General features: G+C 39.0%; 3 protein-coding genes across 3 annotated transcripts; 2 read left to right on the top strand and 1 right to left on the bottom strand.

The window, feature by feature from the left end:
* Positions 1–5,904: 5,904 nt before the first annotated feature.
* Positions 5,905–9,416, bottom strand: LOC147319287 (uncharacterized). Its single transcript, XM_086311784.1, has 4 exons — positions 8,835–9,416; positions 7,539–7,593; positions 7,289–7,403; positions 5,905–7,182 (listed from the first exon to the last, which is right to left on the bottom strand). Exons 1-4 carry the CDS (start codon positions 9,123–9,125, stop codon positions 6,891–6,893), a joined length of 753 nt encoding a protein of 250 aa, XP_086167910.1. The 5' UTR covers positions 9,126–9,416; the 3' UTR covers positions 5,905–6,890.
* Positions 9,417–9,789: 373 nt separating this feature from the next.
* LOC147319286 (uncharacterized) lies at positions 9,790–12,380 on the top strand. The gene is made up of 4 exons (XM_086311783.1): positions 9,790–10,270; positions 10,473–10,527; positions 10,861–10,978; positions 11,119–12,380. The coding sequence occupies exons 1-4, from the start codon at positions 9,974–9,976 to the stop codon at positions 11,150–11,152; spliced, it is 504 nt and encodes a 167-aa protein (XP_086167909.1). The 5' UTR covers positions 9,790–9,973; the 3' UTR covers positions 11,153–12,380.
* Positions 12,381–15,956: 3,576 nt separating this feature from the next.
* On the top strand, positions 15,957–20,521 carry them4 (thioesterase superfamily member 4). The gene is made up of 6 exons (XM_086311782.1): positions 15,957–16,389; positions 18,098–18,290; positions 18,400–18,562; positions 18,795–18,905; positions 19,415–19,539; positions 19,674–20,521. The coding sequence occupies exons 1-6, from the start codon at positions 16,276–16,278 to the stop codon at positions 19,715–19,717; spliced, it is 750 nt and encodes a 249-aa protein (XP_086167908.1). The 5' UTR covers positions 15,957–16,275; the 3' UTR covers positions 19,718–20,521.
* Positions 20,522–20,706: the final 185 nt, after the last annotated feature.

Genomic DNA, 20,706 nt, shown 5'->3' with positions numbered 1-20,706 from the left:
CACAGGTCGTATCTAAGATTATCTTTAAAAATATAAATATATTTAAAACAAATAAAACTTCTAAATTATGTTTGTTTGCATTGAACATGGTTACAGGAGGAAAATAAAATCCTTTTAAATATGTTTTCCGTCATTATTACAATAATCGAGAGCATCTAAATGTGAAAGCAGTACAAGGTAATTTTTTGTCTGAGAAATACCCAATTTTATTGTATTAAGCAGAACTTTAAACAATATTACCTTAATTTCAAACTCCACATCAATTCAAAGGCAAAAAGTTGACTTTTACTTCAAAATGTGAACACTGTTTAGTGTCCATGGATCGACATTCATTAAATAGCTCTGTTATGTTTTCAATTGCTTGATATTTTTATTTTAACGTGAGAATGACTGTAAAGTTTAACCGGTTCTGCTAGACTTGTGACAATGAGGCAGACTGAGGATTGACTCTAAAATCTCAGTGACCTCCAGCTGTCAGTGTGACCTCTGAATGTCAGGGTGGTTTGTTATAACTTCCACTTTGTGTTCGACGACTCTAACATATTTTTGCGCTAAACATAAAACAGCGTCATCGCCTACAGAGAATCTGGCTATTTTTTTTAACACAGGTGCATTCTTAATTGTACATTTCTGCTCATACACATCAAATCACACACTACAGTTTACGTTTATGACATCAGTCAGATTAAATGTCCCTTGCTGCCGCCTCTGTATCCTCTCCTGGTATGACGCCGACCTTGTCAGCCTATTGGGGCGGAATGATAGCCCCTCGATTGCCTAATTGTGAGCCTGGGGGAGTGTTTTAATCTCCAGCAGATGGCTGGCAGTGTGAAGCAGAGTGAGAGCTGACAGGGTGATACAGAGGAAAGTGATTTTAAAAATGAATTGCATGAGATTTAACAAAACAACTAACATCCTTTGCATTACTAAAGACAAAAGAGTTTGCTTGAAAGCCTTTTTATAGTGCCCTCATCTCAAAGACCTAAGAGGAAAATTACATCCCTTTAGTTTAGTCCAAGTTTTTCTGTTTTCTAATAACATGTTTAAGGATTAAGAGTTAATTTAAGTTAATCTGAAAGAGGTTTCAGTTTAGCTGAAGTATTAGTTTTGCTGTGTTGCTGATAAGATTGCAGAACTAAGACATTGCTTGCAGCTTGTCTTAGTCCGACAGAAAAAGGATCACAAGAGTGTGAAAACGTGCTGATTCTGTGCTTTTATAAAAAGGGGCAGATAACATCACTAACAGTAAATCACTTTAAACACAAATTACAACCAATGAAGTGATTTTGTAAACCTGATCATGCAGTAACCGATTGTTACATGCAGTCATGATTAAATTTAATGGGACTGATCTCATATATAATCACTTCTGTGCAACTGCTTAACAAATCTAAAGGAATAGCAGACCTTCTGTAGGATTGAGCTGCTACGTCCCTGATTTGACACCAAGTGAGGACTTCTGTCACATGTCATTTTACACCTGTCTCTTCACCTCTTGTCTTCTCTCTGCTCTGGTTAAGTTTCTAGTTAAAGGATAAAATGCTTTAAAAAAAAACAACCCTTTAATAATAAAGTCAATTCATGAATGCTGAACCCGACAGACAGACACCCTTAAATGTTCTCATCTCTGAGTAAGACTTTCAGTCAATCAACTCTTCATTTCAAACGTATATGTGTTCATGCACAGTCATTTCTACCCCCTGTAGCTCATGTTATATATCGTTTAACATATATGCTATGAATAACCCTATGTAATATTCATGTTATATTAATATATACACCTAAAATTAACAATTAGATAGAGCAACTGTGGACTGATGGAGGACACACAAATAATGACACTGTACGATCGACCAGAACACAAGCTGTACAGCCGAAGCTTCACAAGAATAACAGACTGAAGTTTATATAGAGTGATGCATCAAAGCTCTGGGTTCTGCGATTGGTCAGTTAATTATGCTCGCTCTTTCTCTCTCTCTCTCATGCACACACATACTGACGCAGAGGCAGGGTCACTAAAAAGGAGCGAGGCAGACAAGGTTAACAGTGGTTATTCAATATCTCTGTGTTTTCAGCGCTGGACGTGGAGGAGTTATCTAACAGAGGAAAATAAATTAATAAAAGTGATCCAAACTAAAGGCCAGAACACAGCGTCCAAGACACAAATCAGATGTACATACGGTTAATAGGTTCACAGTGAAAGCAAAAGTGGAAGATGCTTTCCATTTTTATTTTAGTTGTGCAGCATTTAGTTTTTTTTCCGCCAGCTTATATTTACATGCAGTCAAATATGAAACCGACACACAAACGCCTTCACGAAGGAGCAGAATGGAGGACAGCAGCATTATTCAATACATAAAAACACTGTCTGACTGGTTTTTGCATGCATAAACTATTACCTGTGCAACCAGGATACAGGTTAGTGGGCAGGAACAGTATTTCACAACCATGCGCCTTACAAGTCCCACGCCTTAACTATTGTGTGCAATGTGTTCTCGGCCAACTAATATAAATTACTTTATGGCAGGGAGAGTGAGAGGAAGGTCACCATCTGTTTGCACTCTTTAGCAAAGCTGTGAGAAATGTTACATATATTGATTTTTCATTAATGCTTTCAGACACTTGTTTTTTTGTTGTTGTCTAAAAAACAAACAAACAAACAAAAAACTTTAGCTCTGCTTTACACTTTTAGGTACAGAGAAACTCAGGGACTAGTTTACTAAGTGCACCTGCTGCAAGTCAAGTCAAAGTTTATCTCTATACTGTATTTTACAAAAGTGCTACACAGGTTATGCTAAATATCCAATAAAAAAAATAATTAAATCACCAATAAATACACTATATGCATTATAAAGCACCATACATAAGACTGATTTTGCATGGTTTGTAGGCCTCAGTGCTTTGGCAGCAGTGTAGGACTGTAAAAGCTCAGTTAAGTAGCGTGGTGCCAGGCCATTCAAACTCTTAAAAGCAAGTAAGTTCATTTTTAAACTGGATCCTGGAATGTAAAGATGCCAGTACAGGTGTGACATGATCACGTCCTATTTTTCCTACCAGAAGGCAACCATTTTATACAGCCCACAGCCAACAAGTGACAACAGATCAAACCCAACAATGAGAGAATTACAACAGTCTAATCAAGCAGTATTAAAGGTTTGAATTACTCTCTCAAAGTCACGTGAAGGGTGGTAAGCCTCCAGCTTACTGAGGAATTTACTTTGCATAGAAGCACTGCCAAAAATCACACAAAGGTTCTTTGCAGCTGGGTGGCAATCAGAAACTAAAAGATCATTTCTGAACAAAAAGTATTTCTTCTTGATGCTCATAATGACATTTAACACCATATCAGAATGGTGTTAATCCAACTATTAGATGTTTCAAATATTTCATGGACTCATGGATATAAATTGTACGATTTCATTGTTTTGAAAAATGTTATTACGTTGGCTTTCTCTGTGTTATTGTAGGGTCTTTACCTTACTATAATGTGCTGGTTGAGGCAACTGTTGTTGTGATTTGGTGCTATAAATAGCTAACCTATAATGTGCACCTTTGCTGTAAAAAATGTATCTGATTGAAATGTATTGGTGGTATTTTAAAGGATACTGATAGGGATCAGGATAAAATTGTGATTGGTGGTGGCCCACAGTGTTTTTTTAATCTACTAAGGAAGAATTTTGTCGGCTTAAAACAACAGCAGTGTCCTCCCACAGCAATAAGGTTCCTGGTTTGATCCCCAGAGAACCCCAGAAACTGAGAGCATCTTGCAGGACTGTTTTGCTCAAACAGATTGGGATGTGTTTCAAACTGCAGCCACTAAGGAGAACTGTTCTGTCAACATACAGGACTATGCTGAATATGTGACTGGGTACATCAGCACCTGTGTTGACAATATTGTGCCCACCACACAAATCAGAAAGTTCCTCAACCAGAAGCCCTGGATCAAAGTGGAGGATGCTGCATTCAGATCAGGCAATGAGATGGAGCACAAAGCTTCGTAGTACGGACTGAGGAAAGCCATTACAGCAGCTAAGAGGCAGTAGAGAAAGCAGCTGGATGGCTTCCATTCTTCTGCTGGCCCCGGGCGGATGTGGCAAGACCTGCAGCATATCACAGAGTATAGGGCCACCACCCACACCATCAACTCTGCACGCAGGCTGATGGATGATCTCAACCTGTTTTACACCCGCTTTGAGACCTCCCAGACCTCCCAGATCTCCCAGACCCTCCAGACCTCCCAGAAACCCCAGATTACCCGACTGTCTCCCCCGCCAGCGGTCTCAATAGACCAAGTGCACAAAATCCTGAGGAAGATCAACCCCCGCAAAGCATCAGGACCAGACAACATCCCTGGAAGGGCCCTTAGAGCATGTGAATGAGCTGGCTGATGTTCTCACCTCCATCTTTGACCTTTCCCTCAGTCAGAGCATCGTTCCCACATGCTTCAAGACCACAACTATCATCCCTCACCCCAAGAAAAGCCCCGCCACCTGCCTAAATGACTAAATGACCAGTTGCACTTACTCGAATCATTGCAAAGTGTTTTGAGAGAGTGGTGATATTAAGAGAAATATCAGGGTAGTCTTTGCTGACTATAGCTCCGCCTTCAACACGGTCATCCCTTACGAACTCATCAGCAACTGTCTGCACTCAGCCTGCACCCCACCCTCTGCGACTGGCTACAGAACTTTTTGACTGGCAGGCCTCAGTCTGTCAGGATCAGCAACAGGACTTCAGTCAGCATTATTACAAACACTGGAGTTCCACAGGGTTGCGTCCTCAGCCCCATCCTCTGCACCCTGTACAGTCACGACTGTGTCGCCTCCAACAAAGAGAACATCATACTTAAGTTCGTGGATGACACTGCAGTGATCGGTCGCATTACTGGAGGGGATGAAGCGGCTTATAGGAGAGAGGTGGCCTGTCTGGTGTCATGGTGTGAGGACAACAACCTCACCCTCAACACTAACAAAACAAAGGAGATGATAGTGGACGTGAGGAAGAAGAAGAGGCCTCACCAGCCGCTGTTTATCCAGGAGAGTGAAGTGGAGAGGGTGAGCAGCTTTAGGTACCTGGGTGTCCACATCACTGAGGACCTCACCTGGTCACTGAACACTACACAGCTGGTCAAGAAGGCTCAGCAGCGGCATATTTTCCTGAGGAAGCTGAGGAAATTTGGGATGTCAGTCAAGATCCTCAGCAGCTTCTACAGCTGCACTGTGGAGAGCAACTGACCCGCTGTGGAGAAGATCACCAGAAACCACACGTCTGCCCTCGAGATGAAGGTTTAGAAGTCCGAAATCCAGAACATCTCGAGTCAACAACTCCTTCTTCTCCACTGCTATCAGACTCCTGAACATCCATGAACATATCCTTATTTATCTTGTTCCATCAACCCTACCTAACTTGGCATTTGTGTATGGACAGCAAAGGAAGAATTTCATTGCACAGAGAAATGCCATTTCTTCTGTACACATGACAATAAACACTTTGAATCTTGACTCTTGAATCTTGAATCTGGTTAATGGTTCTCCTGTGTAGGTACTCTGTATTCCTCCTACAGTCCAGAGATGTTAGGTTACTTGTTTTTTCTGAATTAGTTGTGGATGTAAAGCAGATACAGGGGTTGAACTTTGTTGAATGAGGTGCTGTATAAGAGTATGTGACTTGTGGTGTATAGCACTTTGAGCGGTCAGTAAGCCTGGAAATAAAGCAAGCACAGCAAGTATCGATACCAGCGCTGGTAGTGGTATCATATTAATACTAGCGCGATAGGATCAATACCTTGTTTCTATCCTCTAGTTCAGTATGTAGCCGACTGGATTGTGTCAAATTAATACTTTTTAAAAAATGTAAATATTCCGCAAACACCCAATATAAAAATATCTGAACCTTTTTGTGTTGTCACATCTGTTTTATTTATAGCCTATAGCACATTTAAACAAGAGAAGTTGACTCAAAGTGCTTTAGAGATTGGTACATTTCATTTCAGGTATCCCAATTTTTATTTTTATTTTAAAAACATGAAATGCTGAAAGGTGTGATGTTGAAAGTAAAAATCATTGATTTACTGGTCATTAAAATGTGTTCAGAAATTGCAAACTTATGATGATTCATCTCCAAAGTCTTGACACGTGGCTCTTCCCTCCATAAGCTGCCTTTATAAGTAATAAATCTAAAAGCATTGATACCATTATTGGTATTGGCAATATTGTCCCTTTTACTTGGTATCTGATTGATACCAAAATTTGCAGCATGCCACAGTACTCCATTTCACACACAAATGATCATGATGTTCCATTTCTAAGAACAATAATGTGCCCTGCATATATAATTGAGGATTTTTTGCACTATAATAACTCTTAGTGCATTTCTGTGTAATTATTCTGCTACTTAATTTTAAAAAAGACTGCTGTGCAGACTTTGAACTTACATTACAGAAATATTCCCCCTACTGTTTGAAAATGCCAAAAGACATGCATTTCATTTTTTTTCATTTAAATTTTTTAAACCTAAACTCAAGCATACTGTTTACAAGATATTACATGCATACAACCAATCAGTCAAAACATAGTTAGTTTACAGTTTTGCATTACTTTTGTGCCATGAATTCAACTAAACCAGAGCAGATAAACATTGTTCCTCTTAAACAAGGTTAATATTAAAAGTTGGGATGGAAACAAGAGGCTGGAAGAGTGAGTAGTACAACTAGTAACAGGTCAGCGGCATGACTGAGGGGAGAAAGATATATATGGGTTTTAAATGAACATATTCTCCCATCCAGACAAACTCTTTTACAGGGAAGGCTTTGTATATCACACACCAAATTAGACCAAGTCCAGGATACTAGTATCCATGCCTGATCTTATGGGTCCAATTCCTTTAGCCTTTTAAGCCTTGGGGGCCTCAGCCTTTGCCTCTTGTTGTTTGGGAGCCTCGGCCTTTGGTTGCTCCTGTTTGGGGGCCTCGGCCTTTGCCTCTTCTTGTTTGGGTGCCTCGGCCTTTGGTTGCTCTTGTTTGGGGGCCTCGGCCTTTGCCTCTTCTTGTTTGGGGGCCTCGGCCTTTGGTTGCTCTTGTTTGGGGGCCTCGGCCTTTGGTTGCTCTTGTTTGGGGGCCTCGCCCTTTGCCTCTTCTTGTTTGGGGGCTTCAGCTTTTGGTTGCTCTTGTATTCCACACAGAGTTCTTTTAACAGAAAAAATTACAATAAAAATATAATATGTGCATCAATATCACAATACATATAATAGTAGGCTCTGCTGATTTATGTTAATCAAAGAGGTAACCATACCTAGCTTCTGCAGTATCTGTTTTTATGAACTGGCACGCTGAGCTGTATTTTGCTAGTTCCTGCTTCAGAGTGTCTTCTTCTGTTGTCCAGCTCGTCTTCTCTTTTTCCTGGTGAGCTGTAAGTGTTATAAATTACAAGATGGGTTCGAAGCTAGTATGAGCTTAGTAAAACATACAAAAAAGTCTTTACTTTCTTTACTTCCAACTACACGACTACTTTCATTCACTAGACTTCATAAACCATCACTTACCTTTCAGACTTTTTAACTGTATCTTTGCTGCTGCCACCTCATCTGTTATTGTCTTCTGCAAATGCAAAGAAAAAGCTCAGCAACACAAAGCACTGGTGAAACCACAGAGATCAAATTTGCACAAATGGTTTGCAGAATGTGAATGTGATAAGTATGTAAATATAAATGATTTGGAGAGAAAAAACCCACAAGAACCAAAGTGGAGTAAAATAGTGGCTCGCTTGGCTTTCTCCTCAGCCACATGCACAATGATGCTACACAGCAAAGGCACTTCCATTTGGTAATGTGGCATGTAGAAGATATATAGCATTTATAGACCTAGCATAAGCACTAGCCTACATGCTGTTTTTCTTACAGTTGAAAGCACCATCCACTACTGTTTCTTTGGGTGAAGGAGTATGCTAACTTTCCCAATAGGGCCTGCAATATATACAGCAGAGGCTATAATATATTGTTTGAATTAACAAAAAAAAAATCATCTTTTTTTTTTTGATCCAAATCACAACATCAATCACATCAAGGCATTTTATATTATATGGCACAGACCCTGTAACAATACAGAGAACAAGCCAACAATCAAATGACACCTCTGAGTAAGCATTTGGTGACAGCGGAAAGGAAAATCTCCCTTTTAACAGGAAGAAACCACAGGCAGACAGGCCAAAACTACTGCTGCAGCAGAAAGATTTAGAATTGGGTTATATCATAAATCAGAAATGACTGAGCCAGAACAGTTCACATGATGAAGAATTTACAGGTGTTTCTTCTTGCATTAACCATTAGACGGCCTCAAAAACCACGAAGACAAAACAAGCTATAAATCAAAACACTGTGCTGCATCATTAGTAAATTTACGTAGCCTACATATGAGGAACTTGCCAATACAAACGACCATGTACGCTGTTACTCATATTAATTAATAATTGGATGCAATGTGGTGAAGAAGAAACGTGCATCATGGGAAGTGAAATCACAAACCCATTGCAGCATAGCTACGGGATCCATCTATATACTTTATCAAGTTTTAAGCCTAATCTTCAAAAGCGGGGGTGCTGGATGTCAAAGACTGATATTTTGTACAGTAATGTAGGAAATCAGCTTCAGTTTAGTGGTGGCATAAAGTCCACTGTCAGGCGGATAAGCCTGATTTTCTGAGTGCACCCGAGTACACCTATGCTCCTCAACAGGTGGAACGGGTTTTGGGAGTTACACTAGCTGTCTCTACCCGTAAGAATTACAAAGAAACAAAAGGAATACAACTGTGTGAACCTAATAATTATAAATATTTCTACTCACCAGGTCTCCCTGGCAGGATTTCGCATCTCCCTTTGACTTGTCCCCGTCGGTCTGGAGCTCGTTCACCTCCTCCTCCAGCGCTTTATGCGCAGTGCTGGCCTTTTCCAGCATGTTCTGCTTCTCTGCCTTATCGTTCTGATATTCTCCCAGCACATCATAGGCAACCCGCAGTCTGACATCCTGAAACTTGAACTGCTTCTCGTATTTTTCGTGCTCACCTTTCCGCAGTTTCATGATCCCCACTAAAGCGACCGACACCACTATGGTCGCAGGTAGCAAAAATGACTTCATTGTTTGCCCGGCGTTGAGAGCCTTCCTTTACTGTGGAAAGTGAAGAGCGGATCTTCTTACAGAGCGGCCTCTTCGACGTTCACGAGCAAAGTTGCTCTGTGCGTGACCCTGGCAACACCGTGAATGAATTAGTGAGTCACCTGCTGTTACCTGGATTGGACTTTAATCATTGTGGTTGTTCCTGAGCTCGTCAGTAAACACGCCCTCTCCTAGCATGCCGTGTCTAAAGATAGACAGGTTGGGCCTGTTGGCTTTGAGCAAACTGGTTTGCCATAATAGGCATGTGGTCATGCATGTAGGCCTGTATACACACACACACACACACACACACGCACACACACACGTATATAAATTAGTAGGCCAAATAATAACCTCCATAATTCAAAAAAATATGTACGAAGGTAAACGCACATATAGTTCTGTAGAAAATATAGTGAACTGCCTTTCTTTAAAATAAATAAATAAATATGTGTGTGTGTGTGTGTGTGTGTGTGTGTGTGTGTGTGTGTGTGTGTGTGTGTGTGTGTGTGTGTGCTATGTTGAAAGCAAACAGCAGGTGTTAGGCCTATAAGAGAAAGGCTCGAGATAGGCTGATCATGATGCAAATACATCCCAAGTGTTTGTTTAAGTGACTGCCAACAAGAGCAAGCGAGAGAGAGGGAGTGCCACAGGAGGAAACAGGTGGTTTGTCACGCCCATCCAGTTCAGCAGGTAACGCAGCCTGCAAGTTTCCCGTCACACCGGCGGACTGGTAAGGAGACGCGTGCGCAAGGTCGGAGACCTGGGATGAACAAGTGACCCTCAAGAGTTCTTCATCGTGTATCCCGTGTCTCCCCGTCGAAACCAAGATGAAGCTGGCGATGGCGTTAGTTGGCCTGAGTGTTGTTGTGATGGGTGTCTTGATTTTCCAGGTCGTGCATCAGGAATTCCGCCTGAGTCACTTAAAATTCCGCTTAGTGGAGAACTCGGCGCAGGTTACCAGGAAAGAGCAAGGCATAGTCGAACTGAAAGCCAAAATCTCCGAGCTGCAGAAATCGCTGGACGACGTCAACACAAAGGTGGAACAACTGAAAAAGAAAAAGGCAGAAATTGAAAAGTCATCGGAGGACGCGGGTAAAAGTCTGGCGGCCTGTACCACGGAGAAGGCAAGGCTCGCGGGCGCACACACGCACACAATTGCACTTCGACTCTCCACATGCTCGTGCAGTCTAAACATTAACAAAAAGAAAAAAAGAAAATGATCATGTGACTAACTGTAATACATTTAAGTATTTGCTTGATTGTCTCTATTTGAGCTTCATTCCGCAGTAAACCGTAACTGCTGACTTCCACTTGTTTTCGCATTAGGAGAAGGCGGAGAAGACGAGGGATAGTACAACTGGGGAAATAGATAAACTCAAAGGTAAGCCAGCTTTCTGTTTAAGTTCTGCTTTGTTGTTATGAGCTCTGGACTGACAGATCTACAAATATGTTTGCTTCTATACAATGATATGGATCACATAGGAGAATAAGACAAGCATTTCTCTGTTTGCATTTTTAAATGCACTGGGTGTCGTCCCCCCCAATTGTCTACAAAAGCAGAAAAAGAACTGTTTCATTTTTACATTCCTTTATGAAAAACCTGTAAAACCAGCTGTTGCAACACTGAGCCACACGGGCTTACTTGGAACGCAAAGCTACCAGTTTCAAATAATACATTTACACTCTCATATGTTATTATCTTTTATTGTCTCAGACAATCATGAAGCGGCTAAAAGTAAAGCCCAGGAGAACATTCAGAGCTTGAAAGAGGAGATTTTTAATAGAGATAAAGCAGTCTGTGCCTTTCTTGATACAACCAAGGACAAAGGACGGTAAGATTTTAATCACCAGCATGCATCGTCAATAATAAATTGGATTACCATAGATCACTACTGGGGGCTACTGTACAAGTCTATTTAACACGCCTCTATTGCAAAACTGAAAACTGTCTTTTGATTTCTTGATTTTTCAGGAAGTTGTGTGAAAATCTTCAACAATCACAGTGAAGTCACCTCAGAACTGTTCAACAATGACTACCAACTTTTTCAGAAAAATATTTGTGCATCCAAGTTTTGTATCACCTCTAAGGTTATTATGGAATAATAACAAAAAAAGAAAAGAAATTCTGTGCATTCACTCAGAGAACAAGTATACAGACATGTGGAATAGAGAAATAGAATTCATTTCATATCATAAGAAGGCAATGAAGGTTGTATTTGTAATGTATAATGTGGGGATCATCCGACAAAAATTCTATGTGCTCAAAATGTTGCGCCTAATATGATGATATAACAATAGAAATAAGCAATGTAAATAATAGAAATAACTATTTGGTTAGTTATAGGGAAAGATTATGGTTTGGTTAAAGTGACCCTCGTATCAACGTTTGCCACGTCTGTCTGAGCGTTCTGTGACAGTGTGTTCGAGCTGAAATAACCCCTGCAGAAGCTGTTTAACTGCTATGGTTGGGTACCTGATGTGAAACACTGTAGTGTCTCCTTTTATCATATTATGTTTTACTATTTTTTAGTTATTCTTTCGAATGTAATAAAAAATAGCAAACGTTCACTTATTATTGTAACAATGTACAACACTTTCATTTTAGCTCAGGCAGTAATGAAAAAGCGACCTTGCAGTTATTTTGCACTGGTTTTATGATCGTGGAAACAATATTTTTGCTAAAATAGTTCCTGTAATTTCTTGTAGTAAAATAAACCAGATAGTTTTTTTAAAGGACACACGGACCCAGATTTTATTCAGTTTCTGTTTGGTTTTTATAAATTTGATGTACTATTAATGCTTTGGGCCATAAACAGCAGACCTTTAAGCAGTCTAGAAAATAGATGCAATGTGTGTAAAAGTGTAAAAGCATTGTATATATCAGTTAATACGACTCTGAATATAAAGGAAGCCAAAATGATAAAACATTTTAGATTTAAGAGGCAAAACCTAAATTATCACGTCTGTTCAAATTAATGCTCCTTTAACTCCCCCTAGTGCAGAACCTAGGTTAAGACAGAGCATGTTACTGATATTGTGCTGATACAACTGAGGAAACACTTTCTTACAGGGGATCTTGTTTGGAGGAAACTATTAAAAGTACAATCTGAGTACACTGAACTTGTTACAAAACGTCTTGTATGAAATTAGATTGCCAAAAGCATTTATTGTGGGTTTAATGAGTGCTGTATGGATGTACAATTACTAAATAAAGCGTTTTGTGTTCCTAAAGTTCCTATAAGTTAACAAGCGCAACCTTATTATTGCTCATTTCTAAATATTGTTTTACCTTTACCTTTGCGTTCATGCAGTTCCCTTTACCGCCTTCAGCTAATCTGCAGGCAAGATGCCTTTCCTTATGGTTTCATGATAAGATAAGATAAGATAAGATAAGATAGAACTTTATTAATCCCTCGGGTGGGTTCCTCTGGGAAATTCGACTTGTATAGCCTTGTATTGAAAATAACCTGTATTTGTAAAGTATATAACGACACTGAATCAATTACAAACATATGATAATCACAAATTATTATTATAAATAATGCATTAATATTCTAAATGTTTTGTTTTGCTGTTGTTGTTCTTTTGAAAGTTGTTACAGAAATAATTGCTACCTCTCCTTCAACCTCCACCCACTTGCAAACTTTTAAAATGTCATCTTATTATCTTTTTTATTAATATCCGAATAGCTAATCATTTGGCACCAACTCAAAACATTCTGGCATGTAAACATTTAAATGACCTGCTCAAGTTAGAACTGAGCATCAGAATGAAGAAGGAAAGTGATTTAAATGACTCTGAAGGTGGCAGGGTTGTTGGTCCCAGACAGGCAGGTGTGAGTATTTCAGAAGCTGCTGAGCTGCACTCTTAGAAGGGATGTGTTAAAATTGACACATCATGTGTTAAATTTTAACACATGTGCTGCATCATATTAGGGACAACACATGATGTGTCAGTTTTAACACAATTAATGTGTCTGCTCCTTTAACACATCTTCTGTGTTAAAAAATGTAAACACAAGGATGTGTTATTTTGACACAAAGATGTGTTAAAATGTGTACATTTCAATTGTTTTTTTAAAAAAGGAGAAAAAAGATGGGTATATATTATACATTTATTGAATTCCATTTTTTATTTGGCATATTATAAATCATTACAAACTGAATGAACAACAGCTGTCAGAATCTTTTCAATTAAAATGTTTTAAATTAAATTTTAGCCAAAGCTATATCACAATTTCTACTTGACAAAATCAAACAAAATTCATATCCGACTAGCTTTCTATCTCTCTAGATCATTAAAATGTCAAAAAAATTGAAAAAAGGGCAATCATATATATATATATATATATATATATATATAATGTTCTGATATAATCCAGACAATACATGAATTAAAAATTTTAAAGGTAACAATTGTCATCTTCAACAAATTGTCAACATTTAACAAATGTGCAGTTGCATGCGAACAGAAAAACATACATTTTGGCGAATATAGCATCCAGGTTATACAATTTTGTACCTTGGGTTTAAATACGAAAATCAAAAATTTCAGCCAATCAGTTCATATTGTCTGTCCTTTCCACTGCATAGGTATAAAAATGGTCAGTCCTGATAAGCAGTGTATTTGACAAAGATGCCAAATGAGGTTTCTCACCTCTGTGAACAGAGACTCTCTACATTTTGGACAGGTGAACATTTTACTTGCATCCTTTAATCTGTGCAATCAGCTCCAGTACTTTGGTTTTCCTTTGGGTGGACAGCGGCAGGTCATAGACAAACTCAAAGAAGGTGAAGACGGAGCCAAGTGGTGCTGGATAGGACAAGTTACATACCCAGTACAGTTTGAAAAGCTTATCCACAGCACACGTCAGGCCATCATTCAGAGAAATGGTTACTCTGTCATTCTTAGCAACAATGATGTACTGCCTGGTTGCCCTCTTTAGATCACCGATGCATATCAGCTGGGGTTGGTGTGTTGTGGATGATGCTTCAGGATCACTGCAAAGCGATGCAATACTTGTTCCAGGCTTGGAGATGGGGAAGATAAAGATAGATTTTTAGAGAAGTATTCAGTGAGGTGTAGACAAATGCTTTCCTCAGGTAAACCGTAAGAACTTTACTGAATACATACCAGTGCAAAAAAAGGCTGCAACGACTGGCACCAACTGGTGGGAGTAGGTGTGTTAACACACGGCGGGGGGGGGGGGGGGGGGGGTGTTCTTGTTTCCAGGGCAGCAACTGATTTGAGCTTCGGAATGATACTGGCTTCCCATTTTCGCAAAAAGAGGTCCACCTTTCCTCCTGTAAGATTGCCAAACTCCAAGTCCAGCTTATGGAAATAAAAGAAGTGTTTAAGTTTAAAATGAAGCATTAAATACATTAAATCAAAAGTACATTCTGTCCATTTGGTAGCTGTATGGCTAAAATCAAACTTTACAGTATCACATTTCTGTTACCCATTCCACATCAAGCTTACCTACACAGTGAAACATAACAATTTACTTGGAGTGGTATTTGAATACAAGTCCATTACTCCTTAATTTTAGCTATGATTTGGGTTCCATCAGACCCTGAGGAAAAATTAGGACTTTTTAGTTGATGTGATATTGTTTTACCTTTACCTTTGCGTTCATGCAGTTCCCTTTACCGGCTTCAGCTAATCTCCAACATGCTGGGATTTTCCCACACAAACTATTTCCAGTGTTTACAGAGAATAGTCTTAAGAAGAGAAAAGATTAGCCCTTTATTGTCACTGTACACGTACATCAAAATATCACGCAAGCAGCAGTTCTCTGAGTGAAAATGTCTTGTTTATGCCAGAGGTCAGAGCAGACTGACCAGGCTGCTTGACCATACTGGGCTTCACAACCCTCAGCTAAGAACAGGACACCGAGGCTACAATTTGAACCAAAAATAGAACGATAAAAGACCTGGTAAATGGTGCTTGGTGTGATGAGTCTTGATGTCTGCTGTAGCATTTCAATGATGTGGTCAGAATTTGGTGTTAACTACATGAAAGTTTGGATCAATGAAAGCATGGATTCAAACTGCCTTGTGTCAATGCTTCGGATTGGCGATTGTGGTGAAATGTTTATTGGGATACTTTCTTGTCCCATTTTGGGTGCCTTAATACCATCTCTTTGTGACTAAAGTGTAACCATCTTCTGAAGGCTGCTTCCAGCAGCATAATGCACTATGTCACAAAGTTCAAGTCATCTTTGTACTCAAATGGCCTCCACAGACACCGGAGATCAATCCAATAAAGCACCTTTGGGATGTGGTAGGACAGTAACAGTTGCAGATAGTAAACTATTATCTATTATCTTGTCTCTTACGTTTAGATTTTTATTTGCACATTACTTTTTAAAATTGCGTTGCATTAGCTAAGTTAACAATATAGATTAAAAACTTTATATGTGCTATACCAGAAATAAGTTCCAAATATTGCAATATGCGTAAGTAAAGAAAGTTATATTTCTAATAAAATAAATGTTACGTACTTTAATCTCTAAGCTTTATGAGTAAAAAAGCTACAGAAAAATAATAATATATAATAATAACTCTATTAATTTTTTTATTGTCTAATCCCCATGTGATCTAAGTCTCTCTTATAAAACTATTTACTTGTTTTCTACAAATGTATAAAGTTTTTTTTTTTTAACTTAATCACTATTAAACTTAAACTTAATCAACCATTAAAATCTGTCTTTTTGTCTCGGAAAAGTTAGAAAAAATAATGGTGGTTACCACGGGAACAGAAAAAAAGTTCTATTTGACACCCAATCATATTGGAATCTGTACGGCACGTGACTGTACCCAAACGACGCAACGGCAGAACTCCCTCACGCCGGAAGTTTACAGCCTGATCTTGACAAATGAAAGTCACCGGTAAAATAATAGCAGTGACACCCGCCATAGGACGTATTCCTATTCTGTGGAACATAAACACGAGTCAAAGATGGTTAAGTCGCTTTTATTTTAAAACAGACCAGTGTTTACTGCAGCGACCGTAGTGTGTTTGGGCGCTAACTGACGAAAGCATTTGCCAGCTAACTCTCAACGACCAGTTACAGGATCATTTATCTACCTCAGAATATAGAAGATATCACCGCGGGGACAGTTTACAGATGGCAAGGAGACTGGGTCGAATACTCAGGGGCTTTCAGAGCCTCGGTTCACTCGCATTCATGAAGTCTGAACTCAGCAACCTCCCTGCCAGCGTTTCATTGAAGAGTATGGTGGTAGGTAGATCTGTGAGCCGTATTTTATGAAATACTTTTTCATGCTGTATGTGAGTTGTTTGCCGTGTCATGTTCTCCTCACTCCTGCCAGATGTTTCTCCAGTGTTGTGACTGTACAGCTAAAAAACCAAAACAAAACACATGGCCAGCGTGAGAGTTTGTTAGCTTGTCGCAAAAACAACAACAACAAACGAACACATTTATATAAGATGACTATAACGTAGTGATTACAACTTAAAATAGCAGGCCATGTCACTACAACACGACCACAGAGGTCAACATCATCACAGATAACATAAGAAACACTTTATCGAAGAGTTGGAAAATGATTTTGTTAGCACAATTAAAAATGAAGTTCATTCAGTTCTTTTTCTTTTTGTGTTCTGCTTTGTTTTTGCCCTCCATCTCCCCTATATAACGTTTTAAGAAAAACAATAAAAAGAAAGTGAAAAATGAAGTTCATTATGACAAACATGTAAACAGTAACAAATAATAGTGTTGTAGCTAAATATAATAACATACAATCATGTGAAGAAGGTTTTCCGTACTTCTTCCTGTTAAAAAGTACTACTAAAATCTACGTCCTGACTGTTTCCATAGGAATTAGGTATTCGAGTTTATATGAGTTAGAATTTATAAGATCATAATAATCTCCACATTTACATCAAGAAACTTATCCTGTTCTAACTCTTTACTCTTTGTGCTAACAACTAGTTGGCAATAAGGTCATTTACAATAGCAGAATGTCTCTATGCATGCAAGTGTACATATGCACCTCAAACACACAGGCATACAAACAGAATTAGGAGGGTAAGTATCAGTCAAATTCTCCTAATGGAAGTAAGACAACAGATTTATTCGATTTTAAATTATCAGCAATTCCTAAGATCTTTATAAAGGCAGACGTTTTGGCATTTTGCTGGTTAGGAGTATCCAGTCTTCCCAGGAGTTGACATCACAACAAATTCTCCCCAAGGTCAGATTGTGCAATGCTCAGAGAAATTGCAACATCTCAGACTCTACAGGCTTCAGTTATAATGATAAATATTAAAGTTCATAACAGTGCAGTTAGAAAATGGCAAATAGGGTTTGCTTGGAAGGGCTGCCAAGTGAATGTCTCTTCCTTATAAAAAAGAGTTTGGCTGCATGGCTCAGGTTAGCAAAGTACCACCTGAACAAACATATCAGGAAAAATGTCCCTTTGACAGATGAGACCAAAGTGGAGGTGTTTGGTAAAAACGAAACAGAGCATATGAATACAAACACCTCAAACCCACAGTGGTGGAGCGGTGATGATTTGGGCTTGCTTTTCAGCCACAGGAGCTGGGTACCTTGCAGTACCCGTATTAACAATTCAAATGTGAGGACATTTGTCTGACAGCAAAAGTGGAGCTGACATTGAGTCATGCAACAAGACAATGATTTCAAACACAACAACAGTAAATCTACAACAGAATGGCTGAAAAAGAAAAGAATCAAGGTGCTGCATTGGTTTGCCAATATCAAATATAATAAATATAATATCCAATATCAAAATATAGCTATTTTAATACTTTTCGCTCATTTGGAAAATGTTTTCATGACCCCCGTTGACTTAATAGAACCACAAATATTAAAGCAGCATCCATATGGTATCTATATGAGACATCCACACTTTGTCATTACCCTTTCGCTACTAACAGACATTGTAATTCATTTCTCTGTTTAGCGAGCGCTTCCATCACTCTTTTCATCCAACCCCCGGGACTTCAGTCTTCCTAACTCCTCATGGGGCACAGAAATGAGGCAGCTGTATGAACATTATAACAGCCAATGTGAGGCAGTGACAGATGGAGGAGAGGAACAGGGTGGACTATGGAACAGACTGCCAAGCTACAATCGTTCTCTGAAGTATGCTGCAGGTAAATATACAGACCCAAAAGTTTACCTGAAATAAGAACAAGAGAATTTCCAAAAGCTCCAAAAGCTTAACGTGGCTGCTGAATGTTCACTTGTGTTCTTTCCCATCAGGTGGAGTATACCTTAGCAAAATAATCCAGGCAAAAGCTCGTCTTTTCACCCGCAACATCAGAGACCCGGGGGCAGCATTTGAGTACGTTGTCTTTGCTAACAAAAAGGAGCAAAGGTGTGTGTGCATTTTCCAGGCTGGACACCTTCTGGAGGGACCACCAGGGTGAGATAACACACTCCTGTCCAAGCTTATCGAAGTCTGTGCTTTTCACGTTGTTATACTCCATTCTCTTTGTCATCCTCTCAGCCAGCAGCTTTCCAGTAAACCCAAAGTGGCAGAAATAAATGGGAAAAAATAAAGGAAGACTTGTGAATTTTTAGCTAGACTTAACTCTAAATGTTCCGTCAAATCTCATAAGTTTTACTGTCTCATGTACCAATGTCTGTGCTTCCAGAAATGTCCACGGGGGGGCGATAGCCACTATGATTGATACCGTGACAGGAACTCATGCTTGTGTGCATTCTGGACCTGTTATGACTGCCAACCTCAACATCAACTACCGCAGGTACAAGAACAAAAATCAGCAAATTGTACATGATAAGAATATTTATTGAACATGTAGCACACCTTACAGAAATATGAGGATTAAACTGTTTAGTATATTAAAGGAAAAAAATGTTAGATGTTTTCATGTGTGTTGTCCTGCTTGTTAACATGGAGCATATTTAGCTGCTGGGCAGGGTTTATGGAAGTGTCACTGAGGCGGTCATGCAGAAGTCATGAAGGTTTCTCCCTGCTCCAAGTCAGTATAATGAAGATCGACTCTGAATGATGTCACATAGATAATTCATTGTGGAAATTAAATATGCAGCATCGGTGTCACCGAGTCAGCCCAAACGGTTCACTTTCTTTGGTCAAGCACGGACCAACAGACATTTTCTCGGCTGCCCAGTTGTTCTGTTTAACACATAGCAAAATATGAATAATTACACATATAATTAACACAAAGTAACACCTCTTAGTGCACTACTTTGATCATTTACTGTGAGTTTGATCATTTTGTCTTGTTCCAAGTCCCATCCCGCTGGGAAGTACAGTGTTGATCGAATCCTCTCTGGATAAGAAGGAAGGCAGGAAAACGTTAGTTTCGTGTAAAGTGACCAGTGCTGACGGCGCCAGATTGCACACAGAAGCAACAGGTAAAGCAACAGGTTTTCCCCCTCCCACACACACACACACACACACACACACACATACAAAATCTCAGATGGACATGTTACTGTGAAAGCTGCTGGTAAGTGGTACATCTGCTTGTCTGTTTTCTTCTCTGCAGCACTGTTTGTGTCAATCGGCGTCAGCCAACTAATGAAAGGGTGACACGAACACGCCAGCCAGCCATCTATGAAGAAGGAGACTTCAGAAACAGTGTGCATTTTTTTTGTTTTGTCTAAGTGGGCCATTAGTTTTTTTTTTAATTAAAAGGATGTACATATTTTATAGGTGATAGAAGGAAACTCTTATATTAAATAAAAAAGTTAACCTTCTATTTATACTACTAATATGTTGCATTTGATCTGATACTTAGCTCTACTTGACTGCTGCTCCTTCATGTTACTAACTCATGAACAAATTTACTGAACTAATTCAGAAGTATTGATGGTATTGATGCAGTATTGATGGTTTTAATTAAGACTGCTGTATTTGAGAACAATGTTATTGATTTAAATGTACTGTTCATTTATTTATCATTTTATTTTCTCCAAAAAAGCCTTTTCTATTGGTATTGCGTTGCTCATGCAGGTGGTGTGTTTGTCAGAGTTAAATAATCTGCATTGAGAAATAAAACGTTTTTTGGGGATACTTTGAAACTGATGATCTTTACATTTGAGTAGATACCGTCAGACTTAATCTTGAAATAATTCTGTGGTAATCTGCTGAACTTAATGATATTCATAGGTTAATACTATTAATAGTAAACACTGTGTAGTAAATGTTGAAAGGTTTAATTAAGGGATACTGAAATATATGTGATACAACATCAGCTTACTACTTTTTGTCAGTAAATCACACAACTGAAGGACGAATGGGTTCTAAATTTATTCTTGAAGTTTTGTGCCCCTTACATCACAAATGTTACACAGTTTTGTTTTTCATGTGTGGGTTGTAAACTGTTACCCCCCGTGTGGTGGTTGTGGTTTTATTTGAATGTGGGGTGTGAATTTGCATGCCATGAGAAATTATGACATACAATGAAGGCATGAGGACTTCAAACCCAAAATCGTCACGACAACTGGCTGTTTTTTACACGAGCTGGTTATTCTCGTTCACTCTGACACTTTGAACGCGTTTCTACATTCAGAAACGGC

Source organism: Aulonocara sp. 'chitande type north' Nkhata Bay, linkage group LG11 (genome assembly GCF_057382095.1).
Source record: "Aulonocara sp. 'chitande type north' Nkhata Bay isolate Kocher_YH1m ecotype deep benthic linkage group LG11, A_spYH_male_GT1.1, whole genome shotgun sequence".
NCBI classification, from domain to species: Eukaryota; Metazoa; Chordata; class Actinopteri; order Cichliformes; family Cichlidae; genus Aulonocara; species Aulonocara sp. 'chitande type north' Nkhata Bay.
The sequence above is the reverse complement of the archived record's forward strand: the minus strand, read 5'-3'. Positions and strand labels throughout refer to the sequence as shown.

Excerpts from the sequence above, each read along its gene's own strand:
- them4 (XM_086311782.1), top strand. The coding sequence starts at position 16,276 with ATGGCAAGGAGACTGGGTCGAATACTCAGGGGCTTTCAGAGCCTCGGT. Across the intron at positions 18,563-18,794 it reads CTTCTGGAGGGACCACCAGG|AAATGTCCACGGGGGGGCGA; the intron begins GTGAGATAACAC and ends CTGTGCTTCCAG. Across the intron at positions 18,906-19,414 it reads CTCAACATCAACTACCGCAG|TCCCATCCCGCTGGGAAGTA; the intron begins GTACAAGAACAA and ends TCTTGTTCCAAG.
- LOC147319287 (XM_086311784.1), bottom strand. The coding sequence starts at position 9,125 with ATGAAGTCATTTTTGCTACCTGCGACCATAGTGGTGTCGGTCGCTTTA. Across the intron at positions 7,404-7,538 it reads ACAGTTAAAAAGTCTGAAAG|CTCACCAGGAAAAAGAGAAG; the intron begins GTAAGTGATGGT and ends TAACACTTACAG. Across the intron at positions 7,183-7,288 it reads ACAGATACTGCAGAAGCTAG|AACTCTGTGTGGAATACAAG; the intron begins GTATGGTTACCT and ends TTCTGTTAAAAG.
- LOC147319286 (XM_086311783.1), top strand. The coding sequence starts at position 9,974 with ATGAAGCTGGCGATGGCGTTAGTTGGCCTGAGTGTTGTTGTGATGGGT. Across the intron at positions 10,271-10,472 it reads CGGCCTGTACCACGGAGAAG|GAGAAGGCGGAGAAGACGAG; the intron begins GCAAGGCTCGCG and ends TTTTCGCATTAG. Across the intron at positions 10,528-10,860 it reads GGAAATAGATAAACTCAAAG|ACAATCATGAAGCGGCTAAA; the intron begins GTAAGCCAGCTT and ends TTATTGTCTCAG.